A 23,466-nucleotide genomic window follows, 5' to 3' on the forward strand; every position below is an offset into this window, starting at 1 on the left:
ACATATTAGGTGACGAGCGTGTGGGCGTACACTATTGGGGATTGTGACTTGGTCCGTCCCGTAGCAACTGTAAAGATACTTATATGTTTTAGAAAGAGTTTCTGTAAATTGGACTGAATGCCATGTTTGGGCCTTTTGCCAGTGCTGTTTGGACCCTTAAGGGCCTTTTTTTATTATCCTCTCACTGTTTTCGATTGAAAATATATACTCAGTCATGGTTATACCTGTTTACTGCATAACTCAATTTTATTACTCGAATTTGATGCATATAAATGTTGTTTTGGGTTGAGCACCCTGTTTTTACTGAAATGCCCGAGTGGCTTGAGAGGTTTATGACTGAGTGAGGCCGAGGGCCTGATTTGTGAAGATATTTATGGGATCGGGATGCACGCCGCAGTATGTTGCATATTTATGGAATCGGGTTGCACGCCGCAACATGTTGCATATTTATGGGATCGGGCTGCACGCCGCAGCATGTTGCATATTTATGGGATCGGGCTGCACGCCGCAGCATGTTTGATATAGGCCAAGGGCCTGAGTGATTTATGCCATGATTTGGCTTGATATAGCGTTTGGGATGAAGGAGCCCCTCCGGAGTCTGTACACACCCCCAGTGAGCGCAGGTACCTACTGAGTGCAAGTGCCGAGTGCTGAGTGACTTGGAGGCACGAGTGATTGTGAGGTATGCCCGAGTGGCAAGAGTGATTGTGAGGTTTTCCCGAGTGGCAAAGAGTGATTGTGAGGTATGCCCGAGTGGCACGAGTGACTGTGAGGTTTGCCCGAGGGGCTGTATATGAGTGATGTTTTGCCCGAGGGGCTGTTTATGATTTCACCATTTTTCTCACCTTTGCATTTTTTCTCTGTTTGAAAACTGTTGAAAAATATCTTTAAATGATTTTTACTGGAACTGGGTTTAAACGAGATGTTTTGATTCAAATCCTGATTTTAAAAGCATGTGGTATTTTACTGAGATTTCCTGATATGAACGTTATATGCTTTAGTGCTCGTCACTACTGCTCAGTCTTTATTTATTGTTGTTATTTACTGAGTTGGCGTACTCACGTTACTCCATGCACCTTGTGTGCAGATCCAGGTGTAGCTGGACACGGTAGCGGTTGTTGATTATTCTGGTTGCAGATTTTTCCCGAGGATAGCAAGGTAGTTACGTGGCGATCACAACCCTGCTCTTCTCCCTCTTATCTTCCGTTAGTTGTATTTAGCTATTTTTCAGACTGAGTTAGTCTTGATAGTGTTAGACAGATTGTAGTAGATGCTCATGACTAGTGACACCCTAATGTCGGGCTTTTTTTTCCGCTCTTTTGTTTTGATTTGAACTCCCGGTTTATTTTGGAATGAGTCAGTTTGCCTAGTACAACCATAGGCGCCATCACGACAGGTTAGGTTTTTGGGTCGTGACAGCAATATCCTTAGGAAATGTTAACTAATGCAATAATTCATCCGCCATTTTGGGTCACTCAAACCCTAGCCGGATCCTGATATCCCGTCCTTCTCTTAAACTATATTTGTTAGCTCCCATAGGGCATAACTGAGATGGGTGCTGCCGATTGTACATACATATGTTACTGTTGAAGGTAACTCAAAATGCTTATATATCTCTGACTGAATTGTAAATACTGAAAATCTTCATTAACTGGGTGCCTCGTACCCTTCTTCACCTTTCTTCTTTTACTTGTTGAAACTTGTATCTACCTTCTGAATCTCTTATTTCTTTTCACCATATGGGTGGATAGATATTCTTGCCTTAAAACTCCTTATCAAGAAACTCACACGTCTTAGTACACACATGAGTTACTGAAGACCTCACATTTACTCATCATAAGCATAATGCAAAATCGAGTTCCTCTGACACAACTCTTCCACAGCCACATTCAATCTCTTACCAACTGTCTTTCTGGATGTAAGTATTGTTGTATTACAAATAGAATAGAATTTAGGAATTTGAATTTCTACAACTGAACTCTACCATACGATCTAGAGTAAGAAGAAAGAGTGACAGTCCTAAATGCCCTGTAGCTTCCTGCTGATAAGTGTGGTGCACAACACACCCATAAACAAGACTCTACTAGACACGGCTTATAGATTCCCTAGGACAGAACTGCTCTGATAATACTTTTGATACGACCAAACCAATGGGCCGTGACGGGCACCCGACGCCTTACTCAACCGAGTACCAACGTAACGTATCTTTCGTATCATACTATCTTTGGTAAATGAACCGGAAAGGCCGTCATGAGATAACTAGAATAAAACATGAGGGAATACTCGACATAGGATGATCCAACATGACATACCGACTTATACATATAATATACGGGCCTATAAGGCCGACATGATCATTTGTATACTCAAAACATAGGCTGGCAAGGCAATACTAGTATTCATATACCCGACATCTGTCTACAAGCCTCTAAGAGTACAAAAATATCATAAAGGTAGGGACAGGACCGCCATGCCAATCAATACCTGTCCAAATAATACTGACCAAATAGGAAACTCTGGAGTAATTGGAGTGCACTAACACCTTCCGCTGAGCTGATAGCCTACTTGGAGGATTCTCAACTTGTCCATCGGAACCTGCGGGCATGAAACGCAGCGTCCCCAGGAAAAAGAGATGTCAGTACAAATAAAGTACTGAGTATGTAAGACATAAAAGCCGTATATAATAAACATGAAAGAAACATAGAGGAAAAGACTCAACCTGTAAGTCTGAATAGCTCTGTGAATCATGAAACATTTATAATGTCATGCATATGCGCATAAATATCATATCATGCATAGGTATATGCGTACATAGCATCATCAAGCCTCTAAGGGCATCCCATCATATCATCTCGGCCACTGTGGGAAAAATCATCAACGTATACCAGCTGATCAGGTGGTGGTGCGTATATAACGCCATAACCTTTTCCCATATCCCATATACATATAATATACGTGTATATAACGACATCTGGTCATGGGTCAATGTACATATATAAATGAATGAAATGCATAACAAGTAAGTTCATAAGACTTCTCGGAATGTCATAAGATCAATATACTTTCGAATAAACTTTATCAACTACGTATTTTTCTGAGACTCATGAACAAAAGATATAATAAGACACATGGGAAATCAAGAACATAGGCATCTCTAGTGCTTCTACGAATAGAGGCGTTTATAAAAGTTGCGCGTTTGCTCATTTCGTTTATATCGTGTGGATCATGCCAAAAGAAAAGAAAGGATAGCCTTAACATACCTCAATTCCATCTTTGCATGACTACGACTAGTAAATCCTTCTGATAAACATTTAACCTCGAATGCTCATACAAGCTCGTTGAAGGTCATAGACGTTGGATCGAACTTGGGTTGCATTCTTAATCGCTTCACGTTAATTTACATCACTACGAAGTAATACCCGATTCACTTTAGAACTTATGAACAATATTTCGTGTGGAATAGAGTTTCTGTATTTCATGGTTAAGATTATCACTAATTTTCCTAAAGTGAAATCTCAACAAAAGATTTTTGTTGATGCTAAGAATAGGACGTTGCTACTATAAGATTTTTGTGGATTTTAAGAATGGGACGTTGTCTTCTTAATGGCATTCTTAACAGAAGGAGATAAAGGTGTAAATGTCACTTTTTCCCTTGACATGACCCCTTTGATACATACAACTCAACACGTCTTTAAACATTGGCATCACCTCCTTAAGCACATGAATAGATATCAACTGTCAAATTTCTATATCTCACGTGGATGATGTCCCTAATACTACTACAACAACAACATCCTAGTAAAATTTCACAAGTGGGATCTGGGAAAGATAGAGTGTACGCAAACCTAATAGTTATCCAAAAATCTCACTTAAATGTTTCACAAAATGTATTTTTAAAATTCTACATTTTCCAACCTAATATAAAGAGTATAAAGTTTTGTACTAATTCTTAAAATGTCAAACTTCGACGAAATTCATTTTCTTCGATTCGTTTACCCTCTCACCTTCACGAATTTACTTATCACTTATTTGAAATAACATTATACTTATAACCTCAAAATAATCTTGTCCTTGAACTGATGTCAATTATCTTACTACAAATCCAACGTACAATACTACGGGGTGTAACAGATATCATAATGTGAAGTGTACATAATACTTCATAATACATTGTAGTTGTATATAAACATGGCCAAAAAAAAACCCACAAAATATCTTCAAATTCCTTCTTGGCAACCAGCTCCCATCTTTGAAGAATCTGTGTCGCTGAAAACAAAACAAAAAAAAAGAGAAGAAGAATGCAAAGGTTCACTTTGATAATTCAATATTAAGCAGGAACTAGATTTTGAGAAACTCTAGGATCATCTTGAAAAAGATGGCAGAAACTATAACAAAGTAAATAATAGGATAAGATCATACAAACAAACTCAATAACATAAACGGATACAAGCTTCATACTCACAGCCAACTGTTCACCATGTAGACAAACGCTAATAAAACAATTTCCTCAAACAAAAAGAGCGCGATGACAAAACTTGTATTGTTTCTTATCAGGTATTAGATAACTAGCTACCTTTTTCTTTCTTCTGAGGTAATACAGGATGAGATATAATACCTTATTAACTGTAATTTGATTATTTAAGATATCGAACATAAACTTTTTAAAAATTGGTACAGGAACGAAGACCAACTTTCAGACTATCACTTTTTCTAAATCATAACATGTTCTAACATTTCAACCAAAAATTATAATAATAATTAATTAGGCACATGGAGCACAATAAAGAAGAGAGTACCAGAGATAGGACAATAATTTTTTAAAGCATGATCATGCAAAATGAACTAGACAAAGCAAACAAGATCCTGCAAAATGACTTAACAATTCTCTAATTAACCTGCTTGAACAAATTAGCAGAGACTAGAGTAGGCTAAGGAATCGCAATACCATTAGCTAAACCAGAAATTTTCTAAGCATGTAGCAAACAGGGTAGCAAGCAACAAATGAGAGATAACAACAGATTGATGCATCTCTTGAATCAAACAGTTTTAGTCTTAAGTTTATAGGACTACCGCTTCTCATGTGAGAGACAGAGTATGCCATAGATGATACTACTCAGTACTCATCATGCCTATAATTTGGTCAAAACAGTAGGCAACAAACGCTTAAATTTCCTAACAATGAATAGAAAATCAGGAATATAGGCACAAAATGAAGATTTATATTATGTCGCACATATAGGACGAGTAGCAATGCACCTGTTCAATTTTCCAAGAAGCAAGGATGAATAAAAATCATTCTACCTTATGTCGCACATAGGGGGAATGTTTTCTTTGAGATTCTCATACAATTTTCAATTAGTTACCATTGTTGAACAATGCAGCTGGTAGAAGGACTAGAATTTGATAGTAGTTATTTACCATATGCATGCCAGTGAACCTTGCATCTTGCACAATACAAACGATTTGTTCTTTCACATACTTCAAATTACTCACACGAAGGATTCAATTTCACATGCCTACTTTTTTAGCACGACATCCCTATTAGGGAAAAGAAAAAATCATAGGAAACAACAAAATAAGCAGGTATTAAAATGTGTATTAATCCACAAGTAAAGCAAAAACAGGACTTGGCCAGACAACTAGTATCTGCATAATGAACATTTAATTAGTTGTTTATGCTTACCTACTGCATTATTAAATTTAAGCTATTGGTTTTCAAATAGTCAAATTCTGATGCGCAGTCCTCTAAATTCCTATATCTAGTCTCACATTACACATCACATATCAGCAGAAGGTATCAAATTAGTCATATAACTCTCAGGCTATATCTTTTTAGTAGACCTTTTACTTGGGAAAGTCTTTTTCTTTTCTTTTCTTTTCTTCAATCTCAACTCACACTATACATCAAATGAAATTCGTTTTTCCTATTTTCGTGAAGTTCTCTATACTGTAAACTAATTCCAAGCCAATTTCGGATGTACAGATCCTAAGTACAGCACTACCTTTTGCATACAAACCTGTGCCACTACTCAAATTATCCAGTTGATATAAATAAAAAAGCCTCTACAGATGCCGTTCCTTATATATATTATTGCTTCATAAAAAAAATTTAATCAAAAGATAAATACAATAGCATGAGAGTTTATGATCGTTTAATAAGTACGAGAAACTTACCGATTTTGGAGATAAGGACCGTATTCAGTAGCGGAGAGGCGTTGATATCATATAGGATTTCAGATCTGAAGCAAAATTGTGAAATTGCTACCTTAAAGAAAGCCCTCAGAAAGGTCAATTCCGCATTAAGTCGATTTACTAGGGCTTGGGTAGATTTGGATTTACATAAAAATTTAAACAATACCAAACAAACGAAATAGTGGCGACTAAGAAGGTCTAAACAAAAGCTCCACATAAGTGGCGACAAAAGATATTTTAGCGCCGACAATTTTTCTGTCGCCACGAAAAGTATTTCAGTTTTATGGGAAACTTAGAGCCCGTTTGGACATAAGAAAAAAAATTTCTTTTTTCCTAAAAAATTTTTACTTTTTTCCGAAATCAAATTTGTTCATAAAATTTTCAATTTTTACTTGAAAATACATTTTGAAATTTTTCGACATTTTGAAAAACTCCAAAAAAATATTTTTCAAAATTTTCACTCAGATTACTCACAAAACTTCAAAAACAACCCAAAATTATATTTATGTCCAAACACAACTCTAATTTTCAAATATCATTTTTATTTGAAAAACTTTTTCACTTTTTTGGGGTATTTTACAATTCTTATATCCAAACGCCCACTTAGTATATATTCGGTGGCCAGTAATATCATATTTTTGCCGCGACTATCATAGTCGCCACTATAACCCGTCACAGAAAAGCACATTTCTTGTAGTGTGTATGTCTTATATGCGTTAGTTTCAGACAAGGCACAGACAAATTAAGGTGAACGGATTGGACAAAACACAAAACCTTTCTTACAGGAGTTTTTGGATCTTCACAAGAGAGTATCAAGATCGTAACACTGGAACATAGTGATGTTATGTTATAATTAAAAAAAATACTAGTATAATTTATTGTATGGTTAGTCACAAGTGGTACAACTTATGAGCTAAGTAGCGCTTCAATGAGAGTGATTTTTCCTTCGTAGTAGTGCAATACTACGACTGGCAAGGGATAATGAACTCCCCAGCTAACCAGTCCTACTTTGACCGTTGAAAAATTCACTTAACATCCAAAGATAATTTATAAAGAACCTAGTAAGCTGCCTTATTATGGAAAATAAAATTCATAAACTAAAAATCCTAGCTCCATCTGAAAAAAAAATTGAGATCACCTTGTTTCTCAGACCGAATGATACATTAAAAGTTTATGCTGCGCAAATAGAATAAATTTATTAAACATATAGAAAATCTTGAATCCTTTCAACAACTACAACTAAGGCAAAATACAGAAATACAAAAATATAAAATACTATTGTTGGGAGTCAAACTCAAGACCTTCGCTAACTAAGCGAGTGCAAACCAACTAAGCTACGAGAGTTTGTTGCTCTATTGTTTCAGTTTAAAACAATTAATCTCTTATTTCATGGATTTGCTATAAAATTTAAATATAGCTATAAATGATAAATTTGCTGAAAATATAGCTACAAAAAATAAATACAGTGTAAATATTTCATCTTTGCATTTTTAGATTTTTCATTCGTAGTTTTAAGGGCATAATTAGATAAAAATCACAAAAATGCATTAGTCGCTTTGCCATTATTTTGTATTCTTAAAATTAATTAATTAGTTCATTAGTAAATCATTAGCTAAAATTGATAAATAGGTTAGCCATACAAAATTGATTTTTTAAATAGAAACTGAGTCTAAAGTGGCTAATTTTGAAATATTAACAAAGAGTAAAGAGAGGTGGGGGCTGCGGAGTTTTCTAAGTCGTTTGGGCCGAGTGTTTGAGGTCCAAGTTCATGAGATGCACGCCCAGTCCATTCAAACAAGCCAGTCCACCCCCTGCATTAAACGAAACGACATCGTTTTGGTGCTCATCCACTACTAAAAAATCAGATTTTAGCGACGGACAAATTCTGTAACTAAATATAAAAATCCGTCACTAATATCATTCAACGATGGATTAGCAACGGATTATCAAGAAATTCTACTAGATATGAGCGTTTTAGCGACAGATTAGCGATCGTGAACTGGCCATCCCTTCCACATATAACTATCTCAGACTGACCCCCTACCCCCAATCTATCTCACAAACCCCTTTTTTCTCCTCTCTCTCTCTCTCAGCCCCGCCCCACGCTGCTGCTGGAAATCGCCCACGACGGCGGCCCACCTCCAATTAATCAACCCCCAAATACTACCCTGCAACCCCTCACATCACCTCTATTCTCAATATCTTATCTGTTTCCCCAAAAGATCACCTGATTTTCTCTAATTAAAGATCTCAGATCCAAAAAAAAATAATCTTTTTTCATCCCCTTTTGAATGGATCCGTTTCGAGGTAAAACTTACACCAAATGACTGTCCTTGATGAGTACTTTCTATTGGTACTGGTTTCACATCATTTCACGGCGGTAGGACTTTGGTTAACTTGTCGTTGACCTGCCGGAGCTTGAATAGTTTTCTTTGTCCTTTCTTTTTCGGTCAAAATCCTCAATATCTCAAATTGACAAACCTCCATAGCCTTGGAGTATCTCCCTATATTTGATTCTTCGGATGATCATGGTTGTTATCATTACATGTAGTATTGGCTTTGCCTTTCAAGCGTGAATCAGTGCCCGCGTAGCGATATCGACCACTGCCTGGATTCCCTGAGGCCGGCAGTGATGTCTTCATGAGTAATCCTTCTCTTCATTCCTTCATTTTCATTTTTTTTAGTTGTTCGGTCTACTGTTTGATTGATATCCGTTTATTTTGGCTGATTGCATTACATGTTTAAGAGTAGATTAATTAGTAGTTCGTTTCAGATTAATTGAGGGCATGTTTAGTTAGCTATGATTATATTGTGCTAAGGTCTGTTGATAAATTGGTAGTTGATTGTTAATGAGGTGCCATATTAGTTAGTACTATCATTGTTTCATTTAATTTTAATCTTGAAATTGGAATAGCAATTGATGTCTTCTGTGATTTTGATTTCCATTTAGTCTTGATGAGTTGGTGTTGCATGGTGTGGGCCATTTGGCCAGGGTGACTTGGCCCAGGGCCAAGAGTGTGTTATTTAGTAAAGCTAAGTATTAGGTAAAAGAAGAGCCAAAAGTAAAAAGAGTGATTGAATTCTGAAAATTACAAATATTAAAGTGGTGAAGGGCAATTTAGGGAATTAGCTTAGGAAATTTTAGTTAGTTAGAGAAGAAGCTTTTAGGAAAAAGAAAAAAAAGGACTGTCTCTGCAAAGAAAAAATAGAAACAGGTCAGAATTTGGGGAAAGGGGTAAAAATAGAAAGTTACAAGGGTGAAAAAGAAATAGAAAAATTTGTAGGTTGCCCTAAAATCCCTGTTATAAAAAGACACACTCTCATACATTTTTACACACGCAAAAATTACATCAACAGCTAAAAACCCTAGAGCTCCAAATCTGAGTTGCAAAGTTTCTTAAGAAAAACAACAGAAAAACTTCAAAAAAGAGGAGAAAAGCATAGTAGAAAAGGAGATTTTGAAGCTGTTTTCAAATTTTAATTCATCCATTTGATAATTCTGGGATTTCTCAAGTGATTGAGCTGTTAAAGGTGCTGATTTGTTGATTCTTCTTGTTCCTGGATTTACTGAGCTTCATTCTTCATTTCTTTACCTTTATTTGGCTATTCCGGCTTGTTTTCAAGTCTAGGTACACATCTATAAACTTGTACAATTTGAACTTCAACATAATCAGAATTCTTTGTTATTTTTATGAGTTTCAGTTGTGTTATTGTATTCATGCGATGCTTATGTTCACATATATGTGAGATGTTTATACAATATGTGTAAAATACCTGGAATTGTGGTTGAACAAAGGATGCATGCTTCTGATTAATTTTTCCTATTGACATTTCTGTATCACAAATTGTTTGAGTGTGAATTTTGATTCGAATGTGTTCCTGATGATGGGTTGAGAAGTGCCTAGTAGTTAAGCTCATGACAGGGAAGGGACTTTACTGCAATGAACATAGCTGTAATTCATAGATTTGGCCACTAGTTGGTCAAATATGTAAATTGCAAAGCCAAAATAGGGCCGTCAGAGGTGTTTGAAATCAATATAGATTTTGCTCAAATAGAAGTATAATTTTTTATATTTGGAATTGTAATATGAATTTGTGACATGTAGCTTTAATTTAAATGATTTGTGGAGTTAAATGTTAGAGTTTTGTTAGATTAAGATTTGAATGCAAGTACAAATGCAATGAGGATGATTCCAGTCAATTATATTCCTGTTATGTGTAAAAAAAAAATGTTCGACAATTAGTGTTAAAAATGTTAAATCCAGAGTAAATGTGGATTCTGGAATTTGAGTTGTTTGTTTTGCTATGATGAAGCCTGATTATGGGCCTGAAATTCAAAAGGAGCCTGGAACACAATGTTACAGGCCACCTAGTGGTGCAGAGTCAAATGGACCCACTGCTGGTTATACGTGTAAAAGGCTAAATAGGTGTAGGCTTAACACTTGAGCCCATTTTGTTGTTATCTGATCCACCAACAGAGTAATACCTTATTGCCCAAATGTCCAAACAATTTTATTTAAACAATGAAGAGGGACATAGTTGCATAATGCAAATGCCTTAGTGGATTTAAACCATTTATTCAGAATATCCCCGTTTCTTACATATTCAATTATCAGGTTGTAGCAAAGACCAAGTTTAACCCATTCATTTCAAAACAAATTAGTTGTAGGCTCCTTGCTATCCATTATCCAATATACATTTTTTCCCACAAATTAAATTCTATAATGCTTCTCCTTTTCGCTAGTCTCGAATTTAGGAAAACAAATAAAATACTTTTGAACATCGTAGAATGCTTTAAGCGCGATTTAATATATTATTGTAATTATGTACACATTCGCGTGACATAATTATGATTTTAGAAATAAATCAAAGTACTCATTCGCGCGACTTTGGCCAAACAATCTTAATAAATAATAGAGTGTTATTAAGCATGTACACGTCCGCGTGACATGATTTCTAGCACACTAAATAAAATGGATTCACACACATGTGGTCTGTTTCAAACATAATTCATAATGTAATAATCAAAGTAATTTAAAAGCGGTAAAAGGTAAAATGCACATAGGTTTAAAAATATGTGATTAACAATTAATTAATTTCGGTATGATGATAAAGCAACCACGCTAAAATTGCAAAATTCGAGAATGCCTAACATCTTCTCCCGAGTTAACAGAATTCCTTACCCGATTTTTTGTGTTTCGCAGACTTTAAACAGAGTCAAATTTTCTTGATTTGGGATTCAAAATAAATGGCGACTTGGGACGCCGTAAATAATTATTCCAAGTGGCGACTCTAATTAAAATAAATTAATCCAATTTCAATAATATCACTTAAATTGAAAAAACTCCTTTCCCCATAAAAAGGAGGTGTGACAGCTCTAGCGACTCTGCTAGGGATAAGAACCCACAACTTCTTGTTCAGGGTTAAGAATTCGAACTTGTAATGTGATTTGTACTTGTCTTTATTAATTGTATGATATTACTGTGTTTGTTGGCCTAATGTGCTAAGTGTCGCTCATTTATCGCTTTGATATTACTTGGACTGTATTAAACTGTCTTCTTATGCCTCCCTTCTGAGTCTTCTGAATTTATGGTGCACACATGTGCGTGACCCACTTTTTTGTTAGAGGTCATACCAATTAGAACGAGGTTGGGTCAGTAACTAGGTCGAGTAGACTTTTGTGCTCCTAGTACGTTGCCCCCACCTCGGCTCGAAATGTCCGCTTGGGTAAGCCAGGTCTAAAACATTCCCCCAAGAGTTAAAACTAGAATAACAAAGCCTCATGTTAGATCCCTAGTAGGAACGTTTGTTTGCATCACGTGCATTAGACTTTGGAGACTCAACATAGGGGTTGGGTCCATCTAGGACATGTGTACCCAAAATTACAAGACCATCCTGATGCATCTTACATGCTACTTGTGCATTTTATTTGATCTGGTTTGCATGTTGATCGGTTTCTAGAATACTGACAGAAAATTGGAAAAAAATAGTAGTGAGAGGTAGGAGAGAGAAAATTCATCCGATTTTCAAAAATTTCGGTATTCGAAAAACCCTGAAACTCTGTCGAATTTCATTTTGAAAAAGAAAAGAAAGGTCATTTAAAAATAACCCAAAATTTTTAAGTGTCATATTTCCCCTGCTTTGCCCGAACTACGCAGATGTGAGATATGTAGGCAATCTTAATTGGGTCCGGCCCCAACTTTCAAAAAAAAAAAAAAATAGTTTCCATTAATTCCTTTTGTAGAAGTCGCCCCTTAGAAAATCCCAAATAAAAATTTTTAAGCCGAAAAATATTTTCCTTCTTTTCGTAGTCTTTCATTCGAAAACAAAATGAAAACAAACAAAATAAAAAAGAAATCAAAATCGCAAAATATATTTTTTACTTCTTTAGAAGTCTTTCTCCCAAAAATTTCAAAAAAATCAAAAACAAAAACACCCAAAAAAAATATTCTCTTTCTTCTTAGAAGTCATTCGTCGTAAATTTCATAAAGAGAAAAAAAATTGAATTCCAAAAATATTTTCGTTCTTCTTCGAAAATTTTCTTTCGAAAATTTAAAAGAAAACTCAGAAATTGGAAATATTTTCTTAGAAGTCTTTCTTTCGAAAAATCCAAAGGCAACTTTCAAAATCAAAAAATATATATTTTTCTTCTTTAGAAAAAAAGAAAACGAATCGATATCCAAAGAAAATATATATTTTTCTTTCTACTTTCGAAATTCGCAAAATTCAAAACAAAAAGAAAAAGAAAAAGAAAAGAATCCTTAGGAGTTTTCCTTTCAAAAAATGAAAGAAAATAAATAAATATTAATAATTCTTTTATTTTTCTCAATTTTCTTGAATTACGTAATGATCTGATTCATGCGGCGTCATGATACGTAGGCAATCCCCATCGGATGTGATCATAACCATAAATAAAACTGAGCAAAAAATCAACAAAAAGAGTGACAAAACAAAAAGAGAAAAACAAAGAGCGACAAAAGACAAAAGAGAAAAACTTGGAGCGATAAAATAAAAGAGAAAAAGAGAACAAGAAACGGAAGAAAAGAGTAGACATTAAAAGCAGGGATGAAACATGCGATCGTTGCAAACACATGGTAGAAGCGTTTAACTATTTAGCTGCATTGCATCCCAACGTGCGATTTCTTATATGTTAAATATTTCAAAAGTAACAAAATTGTTGTGCTTGCAATTAAGCGAGGTTCTATTCAGGTGGTTGGTTTTTATTAGTAATCTGACTTTCAATCCCTACTTCACAAGATCTAAAGGAAAGATTTTGATGGCCTCTGAAAGCAATCTACACATAATCAACCTGAGGATAGCCTAACACTAGCTATTTCAAAACCAGAATCAGCAACTATTGAAGAGGATAAGATGTTGCGTCTCCGCATGTTGAAATGTGGGACGCCTGGTCTAATAATGGTAGGGAAACGCCGGAGTGCAATTCCTGGATTCCCTGAGTTGATCCTAAGGTCGGGTGGGTCTACCAACGTCCCTATAACCAATCCGTTTATCTCATGCGAGTACCCTCCAATACCGCCTAACGCTCCCGGCATGCCTTCTGTGGTTCGCCCCCAGGCGCCGGTTTCCGGGGCACCTTCAACATTATTCTCTACAGTGCCTATCTTCACCGCCGCGCAACCGAGCGTGCCCAGGCTATGTTTTGAACCTCCGACATTCACATTCCAGGCCCTACAATTTCAGTGGGATGTGACCTATATCACTCCGATCTCATATACTCACTATCCACAGTATGAGTTTCTGGCTGAACCAGAAAGAATATTCAAAAATCCCAAGCAAGAAGAAATGGCTCAAAAAATGAAAAGCCTGGAGCAGAGTTTAGAGAACATGCAAGGCCTGAGTGGCCAAAAGAGTGTCTCCTACTCTGACTTGTGCATGTTTCCACATGTCCATTTTCCAGCTGGTTTCAAAACACCAAAATTTGAAAAGTATGACGAGCACGGAGACCCGATTGCTTATTTGAAAAGGTACTGCAACCAGTTAAGGGGCGATGGTGGAAAAGAGGAACTCCTGATGGCATACTTTGGAGAGAGTCTGGTAGGAATTGCCTCTAAATGGCATATGGACAAGGAAATTGCTCACTGGCACGTATGGGACGACCTTGCTAGAGATTTTGTTCGACAATTTCAATACAATGTGGATATTGCTCCGGACAGAAACTCCCTATCTAATCTGAAACAGAAATCCACGAAAAGTTTCCGTGAGTATGTTGTTAATTAACATGAACAGGTTGCCCGTGTGAAGCCTCCAATGGATGAGACAAAGATGGTCACGGTTTTCTTACAGGCCCAAGAGGCTGATTATTTCCAGAATATGATGTCTGCCATGGGAAAGCCATTTGCCGAAGCCATAAATATTAGGGAAATTATTGAAAATTAGTTGAAAACGAGAAGGATATTGAGTCAGGCAGCCCTTAAAGCTACATCGCAAGCCATCCAAAATGACTCGGGTGTCTGGCCAATCGGAAAAAGAGAGAAAAGGGAACCATGATGGCTTCGAGCTCAAGGGGGTCTTCCAGAACGTTTAACCAATCTTATATGCCATCCCGAACCCCCACAACATTACTACCCGCACCACTATGCTGCATACGTCGTGAAACTACCTCCCTATGCGGTGTTGAACGCACAATCTTACATATGGCCACAGGAAAATTACAATCAAAACCGAGCTCCACCTCTCAAAAATAACCATCATTACCAAGCACCATATAATCCTCGCCCACCACAAAATACACCCCAATATAATCCTCATATCGTAAAGCCTCCCAGAAGAAACCATTTCACCACCATTGGTGAATCATACTCGAGTTTGCTCCAGAAGTCAACCCAATTGGGTTTACTGCAACATGTGGCTCCGAATCGGCCAAATTCTGAGTCTCCGACATATAGGGCTGATGCCATATGTGCATACCATTCGGGGGTGGTAGGCCATAATACAAAAGATTGCTGGACCCTCAAGAGGTCGGTTGAAGACTTGATTGAAGCTAAAGGAATTGTGCTGAGGGACGAGGAGGCTCCCAATGTGACTAATAATCCATTGCATGCTCATAATAATGGGACAATTATCGGTATGATATGTGATGATAAAGAATTTAACCTGACGCTGAAGGCCATTGTTGCCATCGCTAGTTCGGAGGCAAAACCTAAAGCAACAGCAAAAATGGCAAAAAACTGAAAATAAAATAGCTCTAGTCCCTCCGGCCGTTAAAACGAAAGTTGTGCCGACACCCGCCAAGAACTTGGTTCTTTATGTTCCAAAAGCCCCGAGGAAAGAACAGCTTGTCCTCACCAATCCAAAGAAGTTTGATGAAAGGAAAGTTACATTGAACGTGCCAAGGTTGTACACACCGAAGTGAACACATGTGGCGCGGGGGCCGATAATATCACCAAGGCTGACTGAGCCTGTGGTTATCAGTCCCGCACCACAAACACCGATGAAAGATCCTACTGCGTTCCCTTGGAATTATAGCAAGACAGTTATCATTTATAAAGGGAAACAAGTTGTGGAGGAAGTTAATGAGATGACTCGATCGGGGAGGTACTATACCCCGGATGAGCTAAGGAAATCTAAACAAAACAGGGACAACCAGATGCCATCTAAAAAACCCGCGAGCAATGAAGATGTGGAGGAATTCTTTAGGAAAATGAAAACTTCAAAATACTCGATAATTAATCAACTCTGAAAAACTCCCTCCCAGATCTCACTTCTATCTCTACTGTTGCCCAATTGGAAAGTATGGCCGAGAGATTTTTCGAGGTCAATAAGATCTCATTTAGCCATGATAATTTGCATGTAGAGGAAGTTGTCCACAACAAATCCCTCCACCTGACTGTTAAATGTGAGTGCTACTATGTGAAAAGGGTGATGTTGGATGGTAGGTCTGGAGTAGATATGTGTCCCTCTCAACGCTCCAGAGGATGGAAATCAGTACAGAAAGAATTCTGGCTAACAATGTCTGTGTACGAGCCTTCGATGGGGGTTAAGAGGGATACAATCGGAGAAATTGATCTAGTCTTAAATATTGGCCCTGTGGACTTTGAGGTAACCTTCCAAGTCTTGGACATGGAAACCTCGTACAATTTCCTTCTCGACAGACTATGGATTCATGCCGCTGGAGCTGTTCCATCCACTCTCCATCAAATGGTCAAGTTTGAGTATGACAATCAAGAAATTTTGGTCCATGAAAAAGACGAGCAATCTATGTACTGGGACCCCTAAGTCCCGTGTCTTGAAGTCAGGGAGGGCAATGAGCACATCGTATATCAAGCTTTTGAAATTGTGGTCGCTGACCAGTTTGAAGAGGGGGCCCAACTACCTCAATCTTGTTTGTCTAATGCTTCAACTATGGTTGCAATCCAGATGATCAAAAATGGGTACAAGCCCAAAAAGGGGCTCGGGGCATCCCTGCAGGGCATTACTTAGCCAATTTCCTTGGTTGTGAATGAGAAGCCAGTTTCCGAGCTACATTGGCTGACAGAACATGGGCTGGAAAATGCAAAGAAAATAGGTGGGTCCTGTCACATCCCATCCCGCATCTCTCCCGATCATTTTTGAAACAAAAGTATGTGGAGGAAGAAGAAGAGGCCTTCACGGCCGAAGAAATTGATGATATTTGCGGAGCTCTGAAATAAATGTTGTACGAATTCGACAGGGTCCAACTAGGGGAAGGCACGAGTCGTTCCGAGGTACAGTATATGGGACCAGATTTCAAGCTCCAGAACTGGGAGGCTACCTTGTTCCCCGTCAGGCAGGAATCCCGGTAGTTCAGTCTTGATATTTTTTCTGCATTACGGGTTATTTCAGGGTGTAACTCGAATGTTTTTACTTTACTGTCTTTAAATTATGATGTAAACCCTTATATCTTTCAATTCAATGAAATGAAACCAATATTTATCGTTCATATATGTCTCCTTTTTTTTATTTTGCTATTTTTCTTATCTTTCTCTTTTCGGTTCTAATTATGCGAACTTTAGTAACATGACATACTTGCGGACTTCATGCTCAGATCCTAAAATGTTGTCTAACTTTGAAATAATGAATCAAGATGCGGAATATGACGAAGATGGGGCTTTTGGGGGAATAAATCGAGAATTGGAACAATTTGAGAATAAGCCTAAGTCAAACTTAAATGGAATTGAGCTAGTCAATTTGGGCCATTCAGAAGAGGTCCGAGAAACCAAGATAAGCATCCACACTGATGAGAGAACTAAATATGCCTTGATCCAACTTTTGTTTGAATTCAAAGACGTGTTTGCATGGTCTTATGATGATATGCCAGGGTTGAGTGTTGATTTGGTGGTACACTAACTGCCTACCTATCCTGGTTATTCCCCTGTCGAACAAAAGCAAAGAAAGTTCAAAACTGACATCAGTGATAAGATTAAGGAAGAAGTCACAAAACAATTAAAAGCTTATGTGATCCGAGTGGTCCGATAGACCACTTGGCTGGCTAATGTGGTACCGGTACCAAAGCAAGATGGAAATATCTGAGTTTGTATTGATTATCGGGATTTGAACAAGGCGAGTCCCAAAGACAACTTTCCATTGCCAAATATCTACATTCTTATTGACAATTATGCTAAACACGAGATACGGGCTTTCGTGGATTATTATGCAGAAAAGACTGTTTTTACCACACCTTGGGGCACTTAGTGTTACAGGGTCATGCCGTTTGGTATGAAAAATGCCGGGGCAACCTATATGAGAGCTATGATTGCCATATTCCATGACATGATGCATCAGGTGATTAAGATATACGTGGATGATGTGATCATTAAATCTAGAACGCAAGAAGACCATGTGCGGGATCTGAGGAAATTCATTGAGAGGTTGCGCAAGTGTGATTTGAAGTTAAACCCAGCTAAATATGCATTCGGAGTTCTGTCTGGGAAGCTCTTGGGGTTTATAATCAGTCGGAGGGGTATCGAATTAACTCTGACAAAAATAAAGTCTATTCGGGATTTGCAACCTCCGAAGAGCAAGAAAGAGGTTATGGGTCTGCTAGGGAGGATGAATTACGTTAGTAGATTCATCGCTCAGCTTACCACCACTTGTGAGCCCATATTCAAGTTGTTGAAGAAAGACACAACAATCAAATGGACATATGAGTGTCAAGAAGCTTTTAATAAAATCAAAGAATATCTGTCAAATCCGCCGGTGTTGGTTCCGTCCGAACCAGGAAGACCTTTATTGTTGTATCTGATAGTCCTCGAAAATTCTTTCGGTTGTGTTCTGTGCAACATGGTGCAACCAGGAAGAGAGAACAAGCCATATATTATCTGAGCAAGAAGTTCAACAGTTATGAAGTCAAGTACACTATGTTGGAGAGAACCTGCTTCGCCCTAACTTGGGTCGCCCAAAAGCTGAGACATTACTTGTTAGATTACACAACATACCTCATAAAAAATGGATCCTTTAAATTACATATTCCAGAAGCCGATGCCCACTGGAAGGTTAGCAAAGTGGCAGATCCTGCTCACCAAGATTGATATTAGTCTATGTCACTCGCACGACAATGAAAGCTCAAGCCTTGGCGGATCATCTAAATGAGAACTCGGTCGATGATGAATAGCAACCCTTAAGCACTTACTTGCCGGATGAGGAAGTAAACTCAGTTGAAGTGATTCCAGAGAACATCAATTCCTGGAAAATGTTCTTTGATGAGGCTATAAATACAAAAGGGATAGGGATTGGGGAAATTCTAATCTCGCCCACAGGTCAACACTATCGGGCCACAGCCCGGCTTCGGTTCTTTTGCACAAACAATACTGTCGAGTATGAAGCCTGCATCATGGGCATGAACATGGTAGTTAATCTGGATGTACAAGAGTTATTAATCATGGGGATTCTGATTTAATTATTCGGCAAGCCCAAGTAGGAAACTCGGAATATCAAACGCATCCCCTACAGGCAACATGTGGAAAATCTCAGTAACTGGTTTAAGTCCGTCGAGTTCAAGTATATTCCCCAATACCACAATGAGCTAGCAGATGCAATAGCTACTTTGACCTCAATGTTGTCGTACCCCGATAATGATAATATTGACCCGTTGGAAATTCAGGTTCAAGAAAGGAACAGTTATTGTAACGCAATTTAAATGGAGATAGATGGTAAGCCATGGTATCATAATATCAAAAGGTTCTTAAAAACAAAAGAATATCCCGAGCAAGCTAGTGGGGATCAAAAGAGAACTATCATAAGTATTGCAAGCAGTTTTTTTTTGAGTGGGGAAATTATGTACAAAAAAACTCCAGATCTAAATCTGTTAAGGTGTGTAGATTCTCGAGAAGCTGATATGATTATAAACGAAGTGCATTCAGGAGTATGTGGGTCCCACATGAACGGGTATATATTGGCAAAGAAAATCCTCCGGGCAGGTTATTTTTGGATGATCATGGAAAAATATTGTTTTAGTTTTGTCGAAAATGCCATCAATGTCAGATACACAGTGACATGATTCATTCACCGCCTTCGGCACTTCATCTTATGTCAGCGCCCTGGTCGTTCGTTGCCTGTGGTATGGATGTTTTTGGGCTAATTGAGCCGAAAGCTTCAAATGGGCACAGATTCATCTTGGTTGCCATTGATTATTTCACAAAGTGGGTTGAAGCGGTCACTTTCAAAGTCGTCACTAAGAAAGTAGTGTTGGACTTCGTGCATTCCAAAATTATTTGTTGTTTTGGTATTCCTAAAACTATCGTTACAGACAATGCTGCAAATCTGAACATCCACTTGATAAGGGAGGTATGCGAACAATTTAAAATTATGCATCGTAATTCTATCCCTTATTGTCCCAAAGCTAATGGCGTCGTTGAAGCTTCAAACAAGAACATTAAAAACATCCTCAGGAAAATGGTTCAGGGTTCGAGACAATGGCATGAAAAGTTGCCTTTTGCATTATTGGGATATCGCACAACCGTGCGCACATCAATTGGGGCCACTCCCTACTTAGTAGTTTATGGCACTAAAGTTGTAATACCTGTAGAATTTGAGATTCGCTCTCTTCGGATCATTGTTGAAGCCGAGATCGAGGATGATGAATGGGTCAAAACCCGGTTGGAACAATTGACTATGATTGATGAAAAGCAATTAGCTGTAGTTTGCCATGGGCAGTTGTACCAGCAAAGAATGGCCCGTGCCTACACCAAGAAAGTGCAGCCCAGAAAACTTGAAGTGGGGCAACTTATTTTGAGGCGTATTCTTCTGCATCACGAGGAAGCTAAAGAAAAATTCGACCCAAATTGGAAAGGTCCGTACATTTTGACAAGAGTGCTGCCAAAAAGAGCGCTATATTTGGGAGAAATCGAAGGAAATGTCGCCGAGACAGCTGTCAATGCAGACGCGTTCAAAAGGTATTATGGTTGACCCTTTACGCAGCTTTAACATTTTTTGATTGGGATGACGAAGGCTTTCTTTCTCGCTACCCAAACACTATCAACCCTTTGCAAACCATTTGAGCCGGTTCCCTTTCTTTGATTATTCTATTTGGAACCTGGAAGTTATTATTGAAAACAAAAGAAAAGTGAAAAGAAAAAGGGAAAAAAAGAAAGAAAGAAAAGAAAAACAAAACAAAAATCAAAACAAGTTCATGTAATTGAACTACGTTCAACCTTATTCCGAAAGGATATGTAGGCAGCCTCATTCTGGCGTTCGGTCACACCAAAATAAAAATCCACATACCCCCAAAAGTGAAAACTAGGGTAGATGTTACAATGGTTCGGCGATGGTTTCACCAAAATGTTCCAAAGTTGTAATTCAAACCAAATTCTTTTTACCCAAATCCTTTTCAAGTCCTTCCGATCAATCATCGAGAATGTTCAAGAATTGGAGAATACAGTTACTTGGATCTGATGTAAACAAAATGAGAGAAATAAAATGAGAGAGCCTTGTTGGTGAAAACCCTCATGGGCACCTTGAGACGATGATGAGTAGAGAGAATGAAAATGAGAGAGTCTTGTTAGTGAAAACCCGCAAATGACATTATAAGGCGATGGTGAGAAGAGAAATGAGAGAGGTGAACTGATGAAAACCCGCAAAGGGCACTACTGATCGAAAAGAGTTTCCTCACAGCCATGGCATCAACACAGTCCTGGACAAGGTTTCTCGATTTCAAGGCAAACGTTGTGATAAGTTTCTAAGAGTCGGACGGTTTACACAAATCAGGCATCCAGTCCAAAAGGCATGTCATGTTCATTGAAGTCCGCATGTACACCCAGATAAGTCCGTCTTTCTGTTCCCCGAGAGGGACACCTCTTGTTTAAACTCATTCTCTATTCCATTGCTTATTTTTCTTTGAATCCCTTTCGGTCTAATTTTGTTCCAAAAATAAAATAAGGCAAAGAAGAGATGGCAAGACTGATTTACAGGGCTCTCGTTCGACACAAGCTAATATATTCAAAAGTCACCCAACCTCGGCAAGGGTATCAAGTCAACCCCGACTGGCCATGGTATCTGATGCTTCGAAATCGAAAACTCTTGGAAGGAGGAAATCAAATTGAAGTGCCTACAAGGGCAAAATGAAGTTGAAAAGGTTAAGTCCTACGTGACTAACCATCTTGCAAAGTTTGAAAAGCTAAAGGTTCCCCAATGCTCTGAAATTGAAAGCTTCGGAAGAAAGAAGTCGAAAGTGAAATGCTACAAAGGCAAAATAAAGTTGAAAAAGGTTTAGTCCCACGCGACCAACCGCCATTAAAATTTTGAAAAGCCAAAGTTTCTCCGGGGCCAGAAATGCAATCGGTATCTAGTTGCAGTTGAAATCATCATCAAAAGAAGATCGGCTGACATCAAGTGATTGAAACATTCAAGGCCACAAACCAACCATTGTTTTGAACTAACAATTGCTCTTTGCTGAAAAATAGGAAACAAGTGCAATCCAAAAAATAACCTTGCGAGAAGCAGGTGCAACCAAAAGGGAAATCGCGCGGAGACTAAAAACAGTCTGCAACAACAAAACTCTCAAATAGGTAAGTCCTTCTTTCCCGCATTTTACTCATTCTCTAAATAAATAAATAAATAAATAAATAAAAGATAAAAAAGGATAGAAAATTCAAAATCATGGTAGTATAGGGTACACCAATCACTAGCTGCACTTTCCAACAGAGGGTACACTACTCCCTAGTTGATGACATTCCTACACATAGGGTACACCACTTCCTAGTCTCCTTACCAGTATAGGGTACACCAATCCCTAGCTTTGTTTTCCAATATAAGATACACCATTCCCTAGTTGATGCTATTTTAGACATAGGGTACACCACTCCCTAGTCTCCTTACCAGTGTAGGGCACACCAATCCCTAGCTGTATTTTCCAACATAGGTTACACCACTTTCTAGTTGATTGATTTTAAATGCAGGGTACACCACTCCCTGATATCTTTATAGATAGAGCTTAAATGCTGGGTACACCACCCCCTGATATCATTCTTTTAGACATAGGGTACACCACTCCCTAGTCTACTTACCAGTATAGGGTACACCAATCCCTAGCTGTATTTTCCAATATAGGGTACACCACTCCCTAGTTGATGATATTTTAGACATAGGGTACACCACGCTGACGAGCGCAAAACACAACACAAAATTGATGCTCGCTAATCAAAGATAGTATAGTATAATATCGTCTCCACAAGGATTGGATTTAAACAATGTTCAAGTAATTCCTGGTTTAATCGCTATTCAGGAGGATCAACACTTGAGTTAAATGATTATGATCTAAGTTTAACTACTAAAATAACGCAATTGACAATTGGCAACAAGGAATTGGGGATTCACGAAGTGGTTTCTTATCAATGTGAGGGATAAGGATTTGATAAGATAAGTGCAAGTTAGTTATTTGGGACTTAACTCTAGTTTAATTCACTCTAATATTCTAATGATTCTCACGAATTCACCCGATGATTAGTTCAAACGTGTAGTCAAGACTCCTCTCTCAATTAAATCTTAACCATGCGAGATGAACTAATATAAGCATTGTGAAGTATGCAAGCATGCGTTAATGGATTGGTCCTTAAGAAAATGTCTCTCGAATATTCTCCTGACTTGATTTAATCAACAATTCAACAAATTCTTCAGATTACTTAAGAGAATCAATGAATTAAATCAAATAAAATAATGCAAAGATAATCACCAAGATATTCCTCTTTCAATTAAATAAACTAATTAATAAAGTTGCAACAATTCAAAACTCCATAAACGAATTCAAGTAAGAACTAGAGTTAAATTCTACAAATATTTATCAAAACACCATATCCGTCAAAC

General features: G+C 37.8%; 1 protein-coding gene and 2 long non-coding RNA genes across 3 annotated transcripts; 1 reads left to right on the forward strand and 2 right to left on the reverse strand.

The window, feature by feature from the left end:
* Window positions 1-2,223: 2,223 nt before the first annotated feature.
* LOC142180201 (uncharacterized) lies at window positions 2,224-3,559 on the reverse strand. The gene is made up of 2 exons (XR_012708367.1): window positions 3,261-3,559; window positions 2,224-2,595 (listed from the first exon to the last, which is right to left on the reverse strand). It is a non-coding gene; the product is annotated as an uncharacterized LOC142180201 (long non-coding RNA).
* A 466-nt stretch (window positions 3,560-4,025) lies between these two features.
* On the reverse strand, window positions 4,026-6,459 carry LOC107779653 (uncharacterized). Its single transcript, XR_001646659.2, has 2 exons — window positions 6,175-6,459; window positions 4,026-4,266 (listed from the first exon to the last, which is right to left on the reverse strand). It is a non-coding gene; the product is annotated as an uncharacterized LOC107779653 (long non-coding RNA).
* Window positions 6,460-15,945: 9,486 nt separating this feature from the next.
* On the forward strand, window positions 15,946-16,428 carry LOC142179893 (uncharacterized). Its single transcript, XM_075250784.1, has one exon. It carries the CDS (start codon window positions 15,946-15,948, stop codon window positions 16,426-16,428), a length of 483 nt encoding a protein of 160 aa, XP_075106885.1.
* Window positions 16,429-23,466: the final 7,038 nt, after the last annotated feature.

The sequence above is a fragment of the Nicotiana tabacum genome, chromosome 4, assembly GCF_000715075.1.
Source record: "Nicotiana tabacum cultivar K326 chromosome 4, ASM71507v2, whole genome shotgun sequence".
Classification (NCBI taxonomy): domain Eukaryota; kingdom Viridiplantae; phylum Streptophyta; class Magnoliopsida; order Solanales; family Solanaceae; genus Nicotiana; species Nicotiana tabacum.

Coding starts and splice junctions, on each gene's coding strand:
- LOC142179893 (XM_075250784.1), top strand. CDS start 15,946: ATGGCCGAGAGATTTTTCGAGGTCAATAAGATCTCATTTAGCCATGAT.